Source organism: Pan troglodytes, chromosome 1 (genome assembly GCF_028858775.2).
Source record: "Pan troglodytes isolate AG18354 chromosome 1, NHGRI_mPanTro3-v2.0_pri, whole genome shotgun sequence".
Classification (NCBI taxonomy): Eukaryota; Metazoa; Chordata; class Mammalia; order Primates; family Hominidae; genus Pan; species Pan troglodytes.
The window spans coordinates 7,163,516-7,180,248 of NC_072398.2; the positions used below are offsets into that span (position 1 = coordinate 7,163,516).

Here is a 16,733-nt window from a genome sequence, read left to right on the forward strand (position 1 = left end):
GTTGGCCAGGTGATCCACCCGCCTTGGCCTCCCAAGTGCTGGGATTACAGGCGTGGGCCACTGCACCCAGTGTACAGCTCTAGGTTTTAATCCATACCGCTTCTCTTACTAGCTGTGTGCCCTCGAGCAAATCACTTCACCTTTCTTAGTACAGGTTTCCTTCTGTGATAAAGGGCATGGACCGTTGTGAGAACTACACAGCACACTTCAGGCTGAGGTGGATCCAGCTTGGACCCCCGCCTTGCTACTGAAGGACAAAAACATCCCAGCACAAGGCAGTTTTACCTCTCCACAGTCCGCTGCCCAGCCAATGATTTTATTACAAACCCTAATTTCTTTTGCAAAGAAACATCTTGAACTGGTCATGAACAAAGTGGCTTTCTCTGACCAGCAAGCAGGTGGCGATTCCATTTCCATCAGAACTGACCTCCTGCTGCCCAGGGAGGGGGAGTGGGGAGAGGGGAGGGAGAGGAGAGGCCTGATGTCACTCAGCCCTACATAAGGGCCTCCTTCAGGCTCCTGCAGGCAGTTTGGAAGCAGCTGGAGGAATGAGTTAGGTTCCTGGTTGCGGGACAGTTTTTTTTCTTTTTTAAAACAGACACAGCTGTTGAGTGCAATGCCGCCTCCACAGAAAATCCCAAGCGTCAGACCTTTCAAGCAGAGGAAAAGCTTGGGTAAATTTCTTGGGGTAGCTTTCTGGGTTATCTAAAGAGAGGAGCAGATCTGGCCTTCTCTTGATCTTTGCTTCTTCTCTTGATCTTTGCTTCTTCTCTTGTGCTTGAAATATTCACAGCAATCAGACAAGAGGAAGTTGCTGGAATCCGGGCAAAGTTCCCCAACAAAATCCCGGTAAGACACCACTGGACTTCCGCTGGGGGGCGTGGGGGTGGGGTTCCGATCCTGTTCTCTGAAAAACCAAGAGCAGCCAACAGCTTCCCTCTGTCTGTTCCAAGTTCCTGATACTCACGCTGAGTCACATTCTTAAGGATTGACACTCTTGACAGGTGATAGTGGAGCGCTACCCCAGGGAGACGTTCCTGCCCCTGCTGGATAAAACCAAGTTCCTGGTCCCGCAGGAGCTGACCATGACCCAGTTCCTCAGCATCATCCGGTAGGTGGCGCAGAGCATGCCCGGGAGGAAGGTGCGCTGGGTGCGCCGGGGCTGTTCGGCTTTCTTCGTTTGGCAGTTTTATTTTGGGGATGGGGGCACGTCAGGGGAAGAGAGGAAAGAGATTTTTTTGAAGTCATCTTTTAGATTCACTAGTACCCTGAAAAGATGCTCTTAGAATTACTCTATTTTAAACCCGGGCGCAGTAATCCCAGCACTTTGGAAGGCTGAGGCAGGTGGATCGCAGAGCTCAGGAGTTTGAGACCAGCCTGGCCAACGTGGTGAAACCCTGTCTCTACTAAAAATACAAAAATTAGCTAGGCGTGGTGGCGGGTGCCTGCAATCCTAGCTATTTGGGAGGCTGAGGCAGGAGAATCGCTTGAACCTGGGAGGCGGAGGTTACAGTGAGCCGAGATTGCTCCACTGCACTCCAGCCTGGGCAACAAGAGTGAAACTCTGTCTCAAAAATAAAGAATTACTCTATTTTAAACAGGTAAGGAGAATCCCTCAGACAACGACAACAACAAAAAAGACCTGCCAACATTTCTAAGAATTTCCTAAAGTAGTTAGTCTTGGCTCTCAAGCTAGTCCGGGAGATCCTTTCTTTCAGATCTTGTGTGAAACCGAGTCTGCGCGTCCGTTGCAGAGACCAGCACCTTTTCCAAGTGTATGTGTGCCTAGGGGTGGGGACTTCTCCCCAAAGGAAACGTTCCCTGCTCAGAACACTGAGAGAGAAAAGCATCCCCCAAACACACTCCTCCCTTGGTTAAGCCAGAGGTACAGCAAAGAACAGGCAGCTATTCTTAAAGCATAAAGGACATCACTTGACACATGGATTCAGTAAAAAATGATTTGGGAGTAAAGTAAATACACCCGATGAGTAAGTTTTCAACAGGGTTGAAAAGTGCTTGGAAGCTGCATCGCTGTTGCAGCCTGTTTTTTTGAGAACACACGATGAATGAGTGTCTTTTTATTTTGCTTTATTTAGCTCTGTCGCCTAGGCTGGAGTGCAGTGGTGTGATCCTAGTTCACTTCAGCCTTGGCTTTCTGGGCTCAGGCGATCCTCCCATCTCAGCCTCCTGAGTAGCTGGGACTACAGGAAAGCACCACCGTGCCCGGCTAATTTTAAAAATGTTCTGTAGAGATGGGGGTCTCACGATGTTGCCCAGGCCTCTTTTTATTTTGTTTTACTGAGTTAAGAGCATTCTGATTTCCTCTCTCTAGGCAAACTTACATGTTAAAGTTAGTTCAGTGTGAATGGAAGATGGCCAAGGGAGAATGAAAGTTAGGATTAGGGCCAGGCGCAGTGGCTCACACTGTAATCCCAGCACTTTGGGAAGCCAAGGCAGGGCAGATTACCTGAGGTCAGGAGTTCAAGACCAGCCTGGCCAACATGGCGAAACCCCGTCTCTACTAAAAATACAAAAATTATCCAGGTGTGGTGTTGCGTGCCTGTCATCCCAGCTACTTGGGAGGCTGAGGCAGGGGAATAAAAAAAAAAAAGTGAAATATCAGCGAGACTGTGCATCACCTTTGTACTTCTAGGGAAATAGCTTTAATTTCTTTTCTTTTCTTTTTTTTCTTTTTTTTTTTTTTTGAGATGCAGTCTTGCTCTGTCACCAGGCTGGAGTGCAGTGGCGCAATTTCGGCTCACTGCAACCTCCGCCTCCCGGTTCTCCTGCCTCAGCCTCCCGAGTAGCTGGGACTACAGGTTCACGCCACCACACCCAGCTAATTTTTGTATTTTTAGTAGAGACCAGGTTTCACCATGTTGGCCAGGATGGCCTCGATCTCTTGACCTCGTGAGCTGCCTGCCTTGGCTTCCCAAAGTGCTGGGATTAGAGGTGTGAGCCACTGCACCCAGCCCAATAGCTTTAATTTCATAACAAATAGAAGTTATTTGCTTAGCATTTTTGTGTTGTCATGTTTCCTCATCCTGTTTGTGTTGTCATATTTCATCCATGGAATGGCCTCACCCTTTTGACCCAACTGGGAAGCCTTGTAGTTCCTAAATCTCAGGGAAGAAGAAGGGAGCAATTCAGTCTTCTTGAGTGTCATGAGGCTGCAGATCCCTGGGCTGTCTCACAGGCCACACCCTCACCACCCTCCTGCCCATCCCAGGAGCCGCATGGTCCTGAGAGCCACGGAAGCCTTTTACTTGCTGGTGAACAACAAGAGCCTGGTCAGCATGAGCGCAACCATGGCAGAGATCTACAGAGACTACAAGGATGAGGATGGCTTCGTGTACATGACCTACGCCTCCCAGGAGACGTTTGGCTGCCTGGAGTCAGCAGCCCCCAGGGATGGGAGCAGCCTTGAGGACAGACCCTGCAATCCTCTCTAGCCCATGTCGGGAAGGATGTGTGCTCTGACAGACTTGTCAGATGCTGGCAGAAGGGATTGGTTTTCTCCTGTGTATACAGTGGAGGAGTCTGAGAAGCAGGGATACCTGGGGTGATCAGCTCCAACCGGTGGCAGCAGAGTGGTGGCTCTTCCTAGTTTACTTTTTGTGCTCCGTGCTCTTGTGTCCTTCTAAGAAAAATGTGGGCTGCTCTTGAAAGTTATATAATTATCTTTTTTTTTTTTTTTTTTGAGACAGGGTCTTGCTCTATTGCCTAGGCTGGAGCACAGTGGCGTGATCTTGGCTCACTGCAACCTCCGCCTCCCGGGTTCAAGTGATTCTTCTGCCTCCACCCCCCGAGTGGCTGGTATTACAAGCACATGCCACCACACCAGGCTAATTTTTGTATTTTTAGTAGAGACGGGGTTTCACCATGTTGGCCAGGCTGGTCTCGAACTCCTGACCTCAGGTGATCCACCCACCTCGACCTCCCAAAGTGCTGGGATTACAGGCGTGAGCCACTGCATCCAGCCATATAACCGTATTCTAAATAAGAAATGGTTGGCTTGTGTGATGGTTTTGTGTAATGAGCTAGAGATAATATTTTAAGTGTCTTCTGTGGTATATGTGGGAGGGCCATTGAGGAGCGGGTTTCACTCCCTGCATGTGGGCAGGTGTCCCATCTAGGGCTCGGTACTAGAGAATCTCTGGCCTGTAGGCTGTCTCTGTGGAACCCAGTGAAGCCAGCATGAACAATGGTAAGCCCATCTGGAGGTGCTCTTATCTGTGTCATTAGAGAGATTATTCGATTTCCCCAGCATTCACTCTATTTGGTTATTTTCTGTAATTCTCTTTTTGTCTTTCTATACCATATATATTTATGCCAAAGCTGTAACTTCTCAACATGAAGTCATTTAAACCATGTGCATGTTTACTATGTGCCAAGCTGTATTCTAAAATAAATATTCTTTATTTTAAAGGAGCTTTATTATTTGGCTTCTTATCACAACTCTCTATGGCTAACTACTGTTACAGTTAACCCACACAATGGGTGGGTTTGATCGCTTGGTGGGTGACGGTCCAATGACTACTCCCAAGGAGGATTTAAAAAGGGGATTTTATTAATTCTAACAAGTAAGGAGGACACTGGGGATACTTCCCAAAGCAGTGCCTCCCTGAACAAAAGTGAATGCAGGGCATTTATTGGGCAGAGGTGGAGTCAAGGAGTACAGGCGCAGTCACCGGCCATGCTTCCACATATGTTGCATGTGTATAAAATGGTGAATAAGCTTCTCCCTAGGAGGGGATTTTTTTTCCCCCATTAATGAGCTTTCTATTATTATCTTTTTTTTTTTTTTTTTTGAGACAGAATCTCGCTCTGTCGCCCAGGCTGCAGTGCAGTGGTGCTATCTCAGCTCACTGCAACCTCCGCCTCCTGGCTTCAAGCGATTCTCCTGCCTCAGTTTCCCCAGTAGCTGGGATTACAGGCATGCACCACCATGCCCAGCTAATTTTGTATTTTTTGTAGAGTTTTTGTATTTTTAGTAGAGTTTCTCCATGTTGTTCAGGCTGGTCTCGAACTCCTGACCTCGGGTGATCTGCCCACCTCGGCCTCCCAAAGTGCTAGGATTACAGGCATGAGCCACTGCACCCGGGTTTTTTTTTTTTTTTTTTTTAATCGTAGGTTTCTTACTGGTCCTGCTTCCATGAGTGGCTGTGACCAGGGGAAAAGGAAGAGGAACCTGCCGGCACAGGGAGGGGTCATCTTCACAACATTCCATTTAAACACAGAACTAGACAAGCACAGAGTCACTATTGTGGTTAGAAGTTGGCAGCATGGGGCCGGGCGCAGTGGCTCATCCCTGTAATCCTAGCGCTTTGGGAGGCTGAGGTGGGCAGATTGCCTGAACTCAGGAGTTCAAGACCAGCCTGGGAAACACGGTGAAACCCCATCTCTACTTAAATACAAAAAATTAGCCGGGCATGACAGTGCACACCTGTAGTCCCAGCTACTGGGGAGGCTGAAGCAGGAAAATTGCTTGAACCCAGGAGGTGGAGGTTACAGTGAGCTGTGATCACGTCACTGCACTCCAGCCTGGGCAACAGAGTGAGACTCTGTCTCAAAAAAAAAAAAAAAAATAGTTGGCAGCATAGGAAGGGGAAGGAACAGGTGGGGAGTGGGGGTGTTGTTAAAAAAAATACAGTCTCCCTCACAACTGGGGTGCCTGGGGGGAACTTGATCTGCTTCAACCCAAGAGGAATCAGAAGATCCAAAGCAGTTTGGGAAGGCCAGAACCGTCAGGGATGGAGGGAGAAGGAAAATCCACGGTGGGAGGTCTGTTTGGCAACTGGGCTGAAGGGATTGCCCTCCCCCTACTGGGGTCCCTCCAGCCCCTCCGGTCTGGTAGGAAGGGGGCAGCCTGCAACCCCTGAGGGCAGAGGTGGGGCTGCCAGATGCTCCAGGCAGGGAGCCAGAAAGGGCTCACAAAGGCTTGCCCTCCAGGGGGATGAAGGCACTGCCCCCCACCTTCTCTGCCAGGGTGCAGCGGTCCTTGACCTCCTCGTAGCAGTTTGCTTGTAATTCTTGCTTGATCCCTGTCAGCTTCTTCTTGATGGCATTTTTGGAGCTGGCATAGATCATTTTGCTCGTAAGGGGTGCCCATTCAGTGGCCCAGAAGATAAACACCAGGTCCTCCTTCTTGCTCTCCTTGGTCTCATAGATTGTGTCATAGAGGGCATAGCGGCAGTTCTTATCTGGCAGCATCTTGACAAAGGCGGTGTAGGGGTCATGGATGGTCTGGCCCACGTCACCCACCAGGATCTCATTGCCTTCCCCCAGGATGATGTTCTTGTCCTCACTCAGGCAGAAGGGCACCGTCTTCTGTGCCTCTTCACCTTCTCTGGCGTCAAAGACTTAACACACCTTCTTGTCGTTGAACACCTTGATGACACCATCAGAGATGACTGAACCTTTTTTTTGTTTGTTTTTGAGATAGGGTCTCACTCTGTCTCCCAGGCTGGAGTGCAGTAGTGCAATCTCGGCTCACTGCAACCTCCACCTCCCGGCTCAAGCGATTCTCCTGCCTCAGCCTCCAGAGTAGCTGGGACTATGGAGGTGTGCACCACCATGCCCAGTCAATTTTTTAAATTTTTTGTTGATACGGAGTCTCGCTATGTTACCCAGGCTGGTCTCAAACTCCTAGGCTCAAGTGATCCGCCCATCTTAGCCTCCTAAAGTGCTAGGATTACAGGCATGAGTCACCGCACAGGCCAGGGAGGGGATTTTTAGTGTGGTAATGAAGAGAGTTCTCCAAAGTTCAGCTCCAACTCAGGCATCTCTGGATCCAACTGGTTTTTGTGTTTTCCTGGGGCTGAGCTTCTTCCTGGTACTTTTGGAAACAAGAAGTTAAGGTGCAGCAGGTCACAAGTGGATACGTTTTCACAGTGCTTGCCCAACAAACTAGCGACCCTGGATTCTATTACTGTCATTTTACAGATAAGGAAACTGAGGCCCAGAAAGACCAAGAATATTTTCCATTTTCACATAACATAGTCTCATCAGGACTTGAGGTTGGGGAGCCACATTTACAAGCCATGCTGCTAGCTTTCTGCTGGGCTCCCTACCTAAGTTGAAGTGACTTTACTTGACAAGGACGGGATCCTTGAGCTACAGTGTTGAGTGACACTAACACAACCTACAGAGGGGACAGGAGGTACAGTGGAGCTCCATGAATGCATTAACAATAGGGTATTTCAAGGCCGGGCGTTGTCACTCACACCTGTAATCCCAGCATTTTGGGAGGCCAAGGCAGGTGGATTGCTTGAGCTCAGGAGTTTGAGACCAGCCTGAGCAACATGGCAAAACCCCGTTTCTACAAAAAATACAAACATTAGCTGGATGGTGGTGTGCACACCTGTAGTTCCAGCTACATGGCTGAGGCAGGAGGATCGCTTGAGCCTAAGAGACAGAGGTTGCGGTAAACTGAGATCTCGCCACTGCGCTCCAGCCTGGGTGACAAAATGAGACCCTGTCTCAAAAACAAAACATAGGGTGTTTCATTCATCAACAGTGCAACAAGAACAAGTGCTTGGAGAGTATGGTCACAGGAGATACTGCAGCCTCAAATTCCTGGGTTTGTGAACTGGGTTTTGAAGTGTGGATGAGAGTTTATCTAGGAAGGAGTTTTATTGATTTTCAGCAAACATTTATTGAGCATTTACTGACTATCTACTAGCACTATTTTGGGTCCTGAAAATACCTTATTGAACAAGGTAGACAAGGTCCTGGCCCTCATGGAGCCCAGTTTAATGCTAGCAGGGGAAGGAAGATAGCACTCAGATATTTATAAGTACAATAAAAAAGAAGAAAAAACTCAGTGATTGGCAGATGGAATGCATTTTCCAGGTGATCAGAGGGAGAAGAATTTTCACTTGGGCCAGAATGATGGAACGGAGCCAGTGGTGGAGACGGAACACACCAGGCAGAGGAAGGCATGATTGAGAAAAGGGTCCTACTGTCTAAGAGTTTTACAAGCAGGATTCCAGGGTGGCTGCAGCCAGTGACAGGGAGAAAGAACTAGGCAGGTCTTCGGGGCCCTGTAAATTTTGTTAAGGTATTTGGACTTGTATAAAAGACAAATGATGGAAAGAGGAAGCATTCTAATGGGAGAGAGAGAGTTTTTTTTTGTTTTGTTTTGTTTTGTTTTTGTTGAGGCAGAGTCTTGCTCTGTCAACCAGGCTGGAGTGCAGTGGCATAATCTTGGCTCACTGCAACCTCTACCTCCCAGGTTCAAGCTCTTCTTATGCCTCAACCTCCCGAGTAGCTGGAATTACAGATGTGTACCACCACACCTGGCTGATTTTTGTATTTTTACTAGAGATGGGGTTTAACCATGTTGTCCAGGCTGGTCTTGAACTCCTGGCTTCAAGGGATTCACCCGTCTCAGCCTCCCAGAGTGCTGGGATTATAGGCATAAGCCACCGTGCCCCGCTGAGAGAGAGCATTTGTTCAAGAAGCTGGAACTCAGAGAAGATGTGAGCTCCCTGAAGTCCCTCAAAAGTGCTGGGCCTGGCAGATCTCCTGGGCTTACTCCCTCCGGGGCCTGCTGTTTCCTCCTCTGGGCTGCTTTCCCCACTCCCAGGTGGCTGCTCACCCTCTCTCCTGCCTGTGGCTGTCCTTGCCCTCCCTGGCTTGTCTGCTGTAGTCAGTTCCTCTAATATGTCCTTCAAGTCATCTGTGCCATATGCCAACTAAAAACCCTGACTCCTAGGTTCCTTCTCCAGACATACTCTTACTGCTTAGCCTGGTTCAATGAGTATTCTTCCCAAATAAATCTACTTTCTGGAGTGATTTTTTTTTTTTTTTTTTTGAGGAGGAGTCTTGTTCTGTTTTTTATGCTCATGGAGTCTGTGGTAAGGGGATTTCAGAAAATGTACACGGTGACAGCTTGTCTACACTCCACGGTGCCCGGGGACTCAGCCAGAAACACCTGAAGGCTGGGAGTGACTTAAATCACTGGGAGCTGAGGGCACAGTGGCTCACGCCTGTAATCCCAGCACTTTGGGAGGCCAAGGTGGGCAGATCATGAGGTCAGGAAATCGAGACCATCCTGGCTAACACGGTGAAACCCCATCTCTACTAAAAATACAAAAAATTAGCTGGGCGTAGTGGCAGGCGCCTGTATTCTCAGCTACTTGGGAGGCTGAGGCAGGAGGATTGCTTGAACCCGGGAGGTGGAGTTTTCAGTAAGCCGAGATCGCACCACTGCACTCCAGCCTGGGCGACAGAGCGAGACATCTCAGGGAAAAAAAAAAAAAAAAATGGCTGGGAGCTGAAATCATCCAAAGCCTTCTTCATTCGCAAGTCCAGCCCCTGGGCTAGGATGACGCAAGGCTGGGGCCAGCTGGGATTGAAGACTGGAGTGACTCAAAGTGGCCTCTCAGCAGGTGGCTGGGTTCCAGGAGGGAACATGCTCGGGAGGAGTGGCCAGAGAGCACGTGACCCAAAAACCAGGACAGATGCTGATCTGTACATAAGGGATGGATTTCAATTGTTTTTAGTCTGGATTTTTTTTTTTTTAAGCATCTACTCAGGTACTTAAAATTAATCAGTGATGTATTCTGTGAAGCATTACTTTTCTTTAGGCGTTTCATCATTTTCTATTGATTGTTGTAGTTGAATGATTAATTATGTGTCATATATATTAAAAAGAATTGCTCCATTTATTTTGACCTTGTTTATAGAAATTTTCTCATGTAGTTGTTTTTATTTTATTTTACTTTTTTTTGAGATGGAGTCTCACTCTGTCGCCCAGGCTGGAGTGCAGTGGTGTGATCTCAGCTCACTGCAGCCTTCTGCCTCCCGGGTTCAATCAATTCTCCTGCCTCAGTCTCCTGAGTAGCTGGGATTACAGGCATGCGCCACCATGCCCGGCTAATTTTTGTGTTTTTAGTAGAGACGGGGTTTCACCATGTTGGCCAGGCTGATCTTGAACTCCTGATGTCATGATCCACCCGCCTTGGCCTCCTGACCAGGTTTCATCTTTTTCCAAATGCCTAACCAATTTCTCATGCACGTTTACTGAATAATCTCTCCATGGGTGTTTGAAAGTGCTGTGATTGTGTGTCTATGTCTTAGCACCATGGTTACACCAAGGAAACTGCTTAAGAACATGGACTGTGGCATGTTTTTTCATTCCTCAATGCTCCCAGAAATGCTAAGTACATCTTAGGTAGTTAATTAATGCTTTGTGATAAATTAGAGCACCTGCAGTGTCAACTTCAGAGGGAGAAAATAGAACTACTTATATTGAATTTCGGTGGTGTGAGTGGCTGTTTTTAGTCATTGGGTCAAGCTGGGAAACCATTATATTTTTTGTGGGCAGTTGGCTTGTTACAATGTATTAGTCACTCTCTCCCCACCCCCTAAAATAAATGGGGGCCAGCTGCTTATGTCACTGCTAACATGGGATCTACAGCTGGCCCCAGATTCACTTCAGTGCCTAGACTGGAGGTCAGCAAACCACTGCCCATGAGCCATTTGCTTTTGGGTCTATTTTTATAAACAAAGTATTATTGGAATGCAGCCAGACCCACTGGGTAATTATTGTCTCTGGCTGCTTTTGTGCTACAGTGACAGCGTTGAGTACTTGCCACAGAGACCATAAAATCTGCAAAGCCTAAGATATTTACTATCTGACTTTTTACAGAAAAAGTTTGCTGACCTCTGTTCTAGGTTTACAGTAATAGTTCTATCAAGATATCCTGGGGAATAAATCACAATAGAAAGGGTCTTTTAGGGCTGGGCGCAGTGACTCATGCCTGTAATCCCAGCACTTTGGGAGGCTGAGGCCGGTGGATCACCTGAGGTCAGGAGTTCGAGATTAGCCTGGCCAACATGGCAAAACTCTGTCACTACTAAAAATACAAAAATTAACCGGGCATGGTGACACGTGCCTGTAATCTCAGCTACTTGGAAGCTGAGGCAGGAACAATCACTTGAACCTGGGAGGTGGAGATTGCAGTGAGCTGAGATCGTGCCACTGCACTCCAGCCTGGGTGACAGAGCAAAATTCTGTCTCGAAAGAAAGAAAGAGAGAGAGAGAGAAAGGAGGGAGGGAGGGAGGAAGGAAAGAAAGAAAGAAAGGGTCTTTTTGTTGTTGTTTTGGTCTTGCATGATATAAGAAGAAAAGCATTCCCAAGTCTACTTGGCTTGCTGATTTCTGTCCTGCCAAGCCCTTGCCTGGAGGAGTTAATACAGGCAGAGTTCTTCACAACTCAAAAGGCCTTCTTAGTCTCACAGGTCTCTTCAATATCCCCTCACCTTTCCTTTGCTGCTAAACTACATACGGGAGGGTCTTTTATGTAGGTGTTATTTTTTGGGTTTTTTTGTGTGGTTTTTTTGTTTGTTTGTTTGTTTGTTTTGACACGGACACAGAGTCTCGCTCTGTTGCCCAGGCTGGAGTGCAGTGGCATGATCTCGGCTCACTGCAAGCTCCGCCTCCCGGGTTCACGCCATTCTCCTGCCTCAGCCTCCTGAGTAGCTGGGACTACAGGTGCCCGCCACCACGCCTAGCTAATTTTTTGTATTTTTTAGTAGAGGGGGGTTTCACTGTGTTAGCCAGGATGGTCTCGATCTCCTGACCTCGTGATCCACCTGCCTCGGCCTCCTAAAGTGCTGGGATTACAGGTGTGAGCCACCATGCCCGGCTGTAGGTGGTTTTTTATAAGTTGATGTGTCAGTTATGTTGGCTGTGTTGTATTTAATCTTTTTTTTTTCTTTTTTGAGACAGGGTCTCAGTCACACTGTCGCCCAGGCTGCAGTGCAGTGGTGGGATCAAAGCTCCCTGCTGGGACTACAGGTGCATGCCACAAAGCCCAGCTAATTTTTTTTTTTTTTTTTTTTTTGTAGAGACAAGGTTTTGCCATGTGCCCAGGCTGGTCTTGAACTCCTGGGCTCAAGCGATTCTCCCACCTTGGCCTCCCAAAGTGCCAGGATTACAGGCATGAGCCACTGCACCTGGCGGGAGGTTTTTTATTTTTTATATTTTTATGTAAAAAAAATTCTTTTAGAGCCAGAGTCTCTGTCGCCCAGGTTGGAGTGCAGTGGCACAATCTCGGCTCACTGCAACCTCCGCTTCTTGGGTTCAAGTGATTCTCATGCCTCAGCCTCCTAAGTAGCTTGGATTACAGGCACGCACCACCCCACCCAGCTAATTTTTTGTATTTTTAGTAGAGACAGGGTTTCACCATGCTGGTCAGGCTAGTCTCAAACTCCTGAGCTCAGGCAATCCGCCCACCTCGGGCTCCCAAAGTGCTAGGATTACAGGCATGAGCCACCACACCTTGCCTGTATGGGAGATTTCTAAGTGTGTATTGTTTTCTTCCACAAACAAAAGAAGCTAGTTCAGGCCGGGCCCAGTGGCTCACACCTGTAATCGCAGCACTTTGGGAGGCCAACGATGGCCGATTACTTGAGGTCAGGAGTTCGAGACCAGCCTAGCCAACATGGTGAAACCTGTCTCTACCAAAAATACAAAAATTAGCCAGGCATGGTGATGCATACCTGTAATCCCAGCTACTTGGGAGCCTGAGGCAGGAGAATCGCTTGAACCCTGGAGGGTGGAGGTTGCAGTGAGCCGAGATCGTGCCACTGCACTCCAGCCTGGGCAACAGAGTGAGACCTGGCCGCCAAAAAAAAAAAAAAAAAAAAAAAAACTAGTTCACATTTATTTTTCGGCAAACTCCAGGTTAGAAGACCTGAGCTTCTCGCAGAAGATGATCCCAAGTCATCATCTAGGACAGAGTCTCCCAACTTCTGTGCAATTGACATTTGGGAAAATAATTCTTTGTTATGGGAGGCTGCCGTGTGCACTGTAAGATGTTCAGCAGCATCCCTCCCTGGCCTCTATTTACTAGATGCCAATAGCACTGCTCCCCCCATAGGATACCAAAAATGTTCCTAGATGTTGCCAGATGTTGGAGGAGGGCAAATTGCCCCCGGCTGAGAACCACTGGTCTAGACTTCGCTGTAGACCCCGAGGGTGGTCTATAGACTAGCAGCATCAACGTCACCTGATATGAAGTTAAAAATGCAGAATCTCAGGTTCTTCCAAACTACTGAATCAAAATCTGCAACTTATCAAGCTGCCCAGGCAATTGCTAACGTGCATAGGAAGTCTGAATCTGAAGAATATGATTCCTGTGCACATTAGGGATCACCTGGGGAGCTTGATCAATTGCAGATTTTGTGTTCGAAAAGCACAGGGCCGAACAGTGTTGAGTGGTAACACTGTGGCTGCTTTCTCCTCCTGCCCGCTGGAAAAAGGCCATCATTATGCTGCATCTATATTCATCCCGATTCCGGTTCAAACACAAGACAACATATTGAGCACATTCCTTGGCCCAATACTGCATTTAGAGACAGCATAGTGTCCTGGGAAGTGATGGAGCTTTGTCATCAGACAGACCTGGGTTCAAAAGGAGGGTCTGCCCCGCCTTGCCCTGTCCTGGGGGATCATTTAATCTCTGCACCAGGTTCTTCATCTGAAAACCCCTAGTCTAGGCTTCAGAATAGAAAGTCCTTCAGAACAGCCGACCATGAAGAGATTGGTACACTTTTAGCTTCAAAGTTTTCGTATCATTTATATGTTCCTCACAAGCGATGAGATCTCAACCGCACCAAGTTTCCAACCAACAGGACTGTACTACCTGAAATAGCTTCCTCTGTCAGGAACGCTCCAGCTAGTTCAGAAGTGTCTCCTTCGACCTTTAAGTCAATGCCGACAAAAACCAGCAGGTGGCAACAGCTTGGCTTCTTTGAGTTTGGAAATGGCCAAGCAGTTTGTGGTCAATAAAAATAAATTCTCCCCAACTAATTAATTAATTCTCCCCAATTAATTAATTTTTTTTTAGATGGAGTCTCGCTGTGTTGACCAGGCTGGAGTGCAGTGGCGCCATCTCAGCTCACGGCAACCTCTGCCTCCTGGGTTCAAGTGATTCTCCTGCCTCAGCCTCCCAAGTAGCAAGAATTAGAGGCATGCACCACTACGCCTAGCTAATTTTTGTATTTTTAGTAGAGACAGGTTTCATCATGTTGGCCAGGCTGGTTTCCAACTCCTGACCTCAAATGATCCACCCGCCTTGGCATCCCAAAGTGCTGAGATTACAGGCGTGAGCCACTGCGCCAGGCCTCATTTTATCTTTATATGCCACTTTTACCAAAAGATAAACACTGCCGGAAAATCTAGAAAACATAGCCACCACCATGCCACTGATACACCAAGCTATGGTATTAGAATGCCTTGTCAGTTCCAGAATCAGATTAACACCTCAAACTCATCAGCGTAGACTCCTGAATCAACGGGAAATAAGAATCTAAAAGTGGGCGGGGTGGGGGGTGGGGGTGGTCCAGGTTCTTCCTTCAACTGATCTTGGTTCCAGAGTAACTTAAGTCCGGGCGCAGTGGCTCATGCGTGTAATCCCAGCACTTTGGGTGGCTGAGGCAGATGGATCACTGGATGTCAGGAGTTCAAGACCAGTCTGGCCAACATGGTGAAACCCTGTTTCTACTAAAACTACAAAAAAAAAAAAAAGTAGCTGGGGCTGGATGCAGTGGCTCACGCCTATAATCCTTGCACTTTGGGAAGCCGAGGCGGGCAGATCACCTGAGGTTGGAAGTTCGAGACCGGCCTGACCAACATGGAGAAACCCTGTCTCTACTAAAAATACAAAATTAGCTGGGCATGGTGGCACATGCCTGTAATCCCAGCTACTCAGGAGGCTGAGGCAGGAGAATCACTTGAACCCAGGAGGCAGAGGTTGCAGTGAGCCGAGATCACGCCATTGCACTCCAGCCTGGGCGACAAGAGCGAAACTCCATCTCAAAGAAAAAGTAACTTGGTATTAAGAGAAGGATGCAGGCTGGGCATGGTGACTCATGCCTGTAATCCCAGCACTTTGGGAGGCAGAGGCAGGAGGATTGCTTGAGGCTAGGAGTTTGAGACCAGCCTGGGCAACATAGTGAGACCCCATCTCTAAAGAAAAAAAAATTATTTAAAAAAAATTTTTAAAGGAGAGGGATGCTGTCAATAGGAGACAGAAGGTTTTCAATTACTGAAAACGACCAGCCCCAATTGTAAAACAAAATGGACAGTGTCTTGTGGATTTAAATGACACGGTCTTCTAAGTGCCATATTTTCTGGGAACAGCCCCTTGCTTTGGCCCTCAAAGATGTTGCAATGGCTTTGCCTGCCACATCCTAACATTTCACGAGCTGGCCCTACTCAGTGGCTCATTCAGTCTGGCCCACAGCCTGCTTCTCCAACGTTTTGACGTCACTGCTCACGGTGCTTCCTCTTTTGCCTAGAGTGTGCTCCCTCTAGGGATGAGCTCCTTCCACTCATTTTTCAAGGTTCAAGGCAATATCTTGGCTTGGTTATGTGCTCCTTCCATTTGACTCAGTATTTATTTAGGATCTACAATGGCCCTAGAACTCTTAGTCAATATTCACTAAGTCCTTGAAAGAGTTTATATATGTATGTATTTTTAGAGATGGGGGCTGGGCACGGTGGCCCAAGCCTGTAATCCCAGCACTTTGGGAGGCCGAAGCAGGTGGATCACTTGAGGTCATGGGTTTGGGACCAGCCTGGCCAACATGGTGAAAACTGCCTCTACTAAAAATACAAGAATTAGCCAGGTGTGGTGGCACATGCCTGTAGTCCCAGCTATATAGGAGGCTGAGGCAGAAGAATTGCTTGAACCCGGGAGGCAGAGGTTGCAGTGAGCCGATATTGTGCCATTGCACTCCAGCCTGGGTGACAGAGCGAGACTCAGTCTCAAAAAACAAAAAAACAGAGATGGGGGCCTCACTTTGTTGCCCAGGCTGGTCTTGAACTCCTGGGCTCAAGAGATCCTTCTGCCTCAGCCTCCCAAAGTGCTGAGATTATAGGCATGGGCCTCCATTCCTGGCCTCGCAAATATTTATTAATACTATTATTCTCAATTTTAAAGACAAAAAACCTGACATTTAAAAAAAATCAAGTAATTTTCCTAAAGGCACAAAGCCAGTAATCCTGCCGATCAGATTCAGACTTGTATCATCTTTGTGCCAAATACCCTGTGGACCAGACACCAAAAAAGATTATTTGTTGTTTATCTGAAATTTAAATTGAACTAGGGTGTCCTGTATTTTTACTTTTTAAATCTGGCAACTCTGCGCGTGCCCAAGCATGGGCTGTGGATGGCCCCGTCCCTTAGGAGTCTAATTCTTCATTACACAAATTTTCAAACAAATGAAATTGCTTGGCGAGGTGCCTCGCGCCTGTCATCCCAGCACTTTGGGAGGCTAAAGCGGGTGGATCACTTGAGGTCAGGAGTTCAAGACCAGCCTGGCCAACATGGCGAAACCCCACCTCTACTAAAAATACAAAAATTAGCTGGGCTGGTGGCAGGCACCTGTAATCCCAGCTGCTCGGGAGGCTGAGGCACAAGAATCACTTGAACCTGGGAGGCAGAGGTTGCAGTGAGCGGAGATTGCACCATTGCCCTCTAGCCTGGGCAACAGAGTGAGACTCTGTCTCAAAAAACAAAACAAAACAAAACAAACAAACAAACAAAAAATGAAAATATACACCTAACTTTTGGGTCCTTATTTAAATTTCAGATAAACAGCAAATAATCATTATAACACAGTAAACAGGCTGGGCGTGGTGGCTCACGCCTGTAATCTCAGCACTTTAGGAGGCTGAGGTGGGCAGATCACTTGAGGCCTGGAGTTCAAGACCA

At 47.7% G+C, this 16,733-nt stretch overlaps 1 protein-coding gene and 1 pseudogene across 1 annotated transcript; one reads left to right on the forward strand and one right to left on the reverse strand.

The window, feature by feature from the left end:
• The first annotated feature begins 502 nt into the window (after window positions 1–502).
• Window positions 503–4,431, forward strand: MAP1LC3C (microtubule associated protein 1 light chain 3 gamma). Its single transcript, XM_514305.8, has 4 exons — window positions 503–674; window positions 794–849; window positions 1,005–1,111; window positions 3,230–4,431. The coding sequence occupies exons 1-4, from the start codon at window positions 617–619 to the stop codon at window positions 3,450–3,452; spliced, it is 444 nt and encodes a 147-aa protein (XP_514305.2). The 5' UTR covers window positions 503–616; the 3' UTR covers window positions 3,453–4,431.
• A 1,465-nt stretch (window positions 4,432–5,896) lies between these two features.
• Window positions 5,897–13,280, reverse strand: LOC107973842 (cofilin-1-like; annotated as a pseudogene).
• Window positions 13,281–16,733: the final 3,453 nt, after the last annotated feature.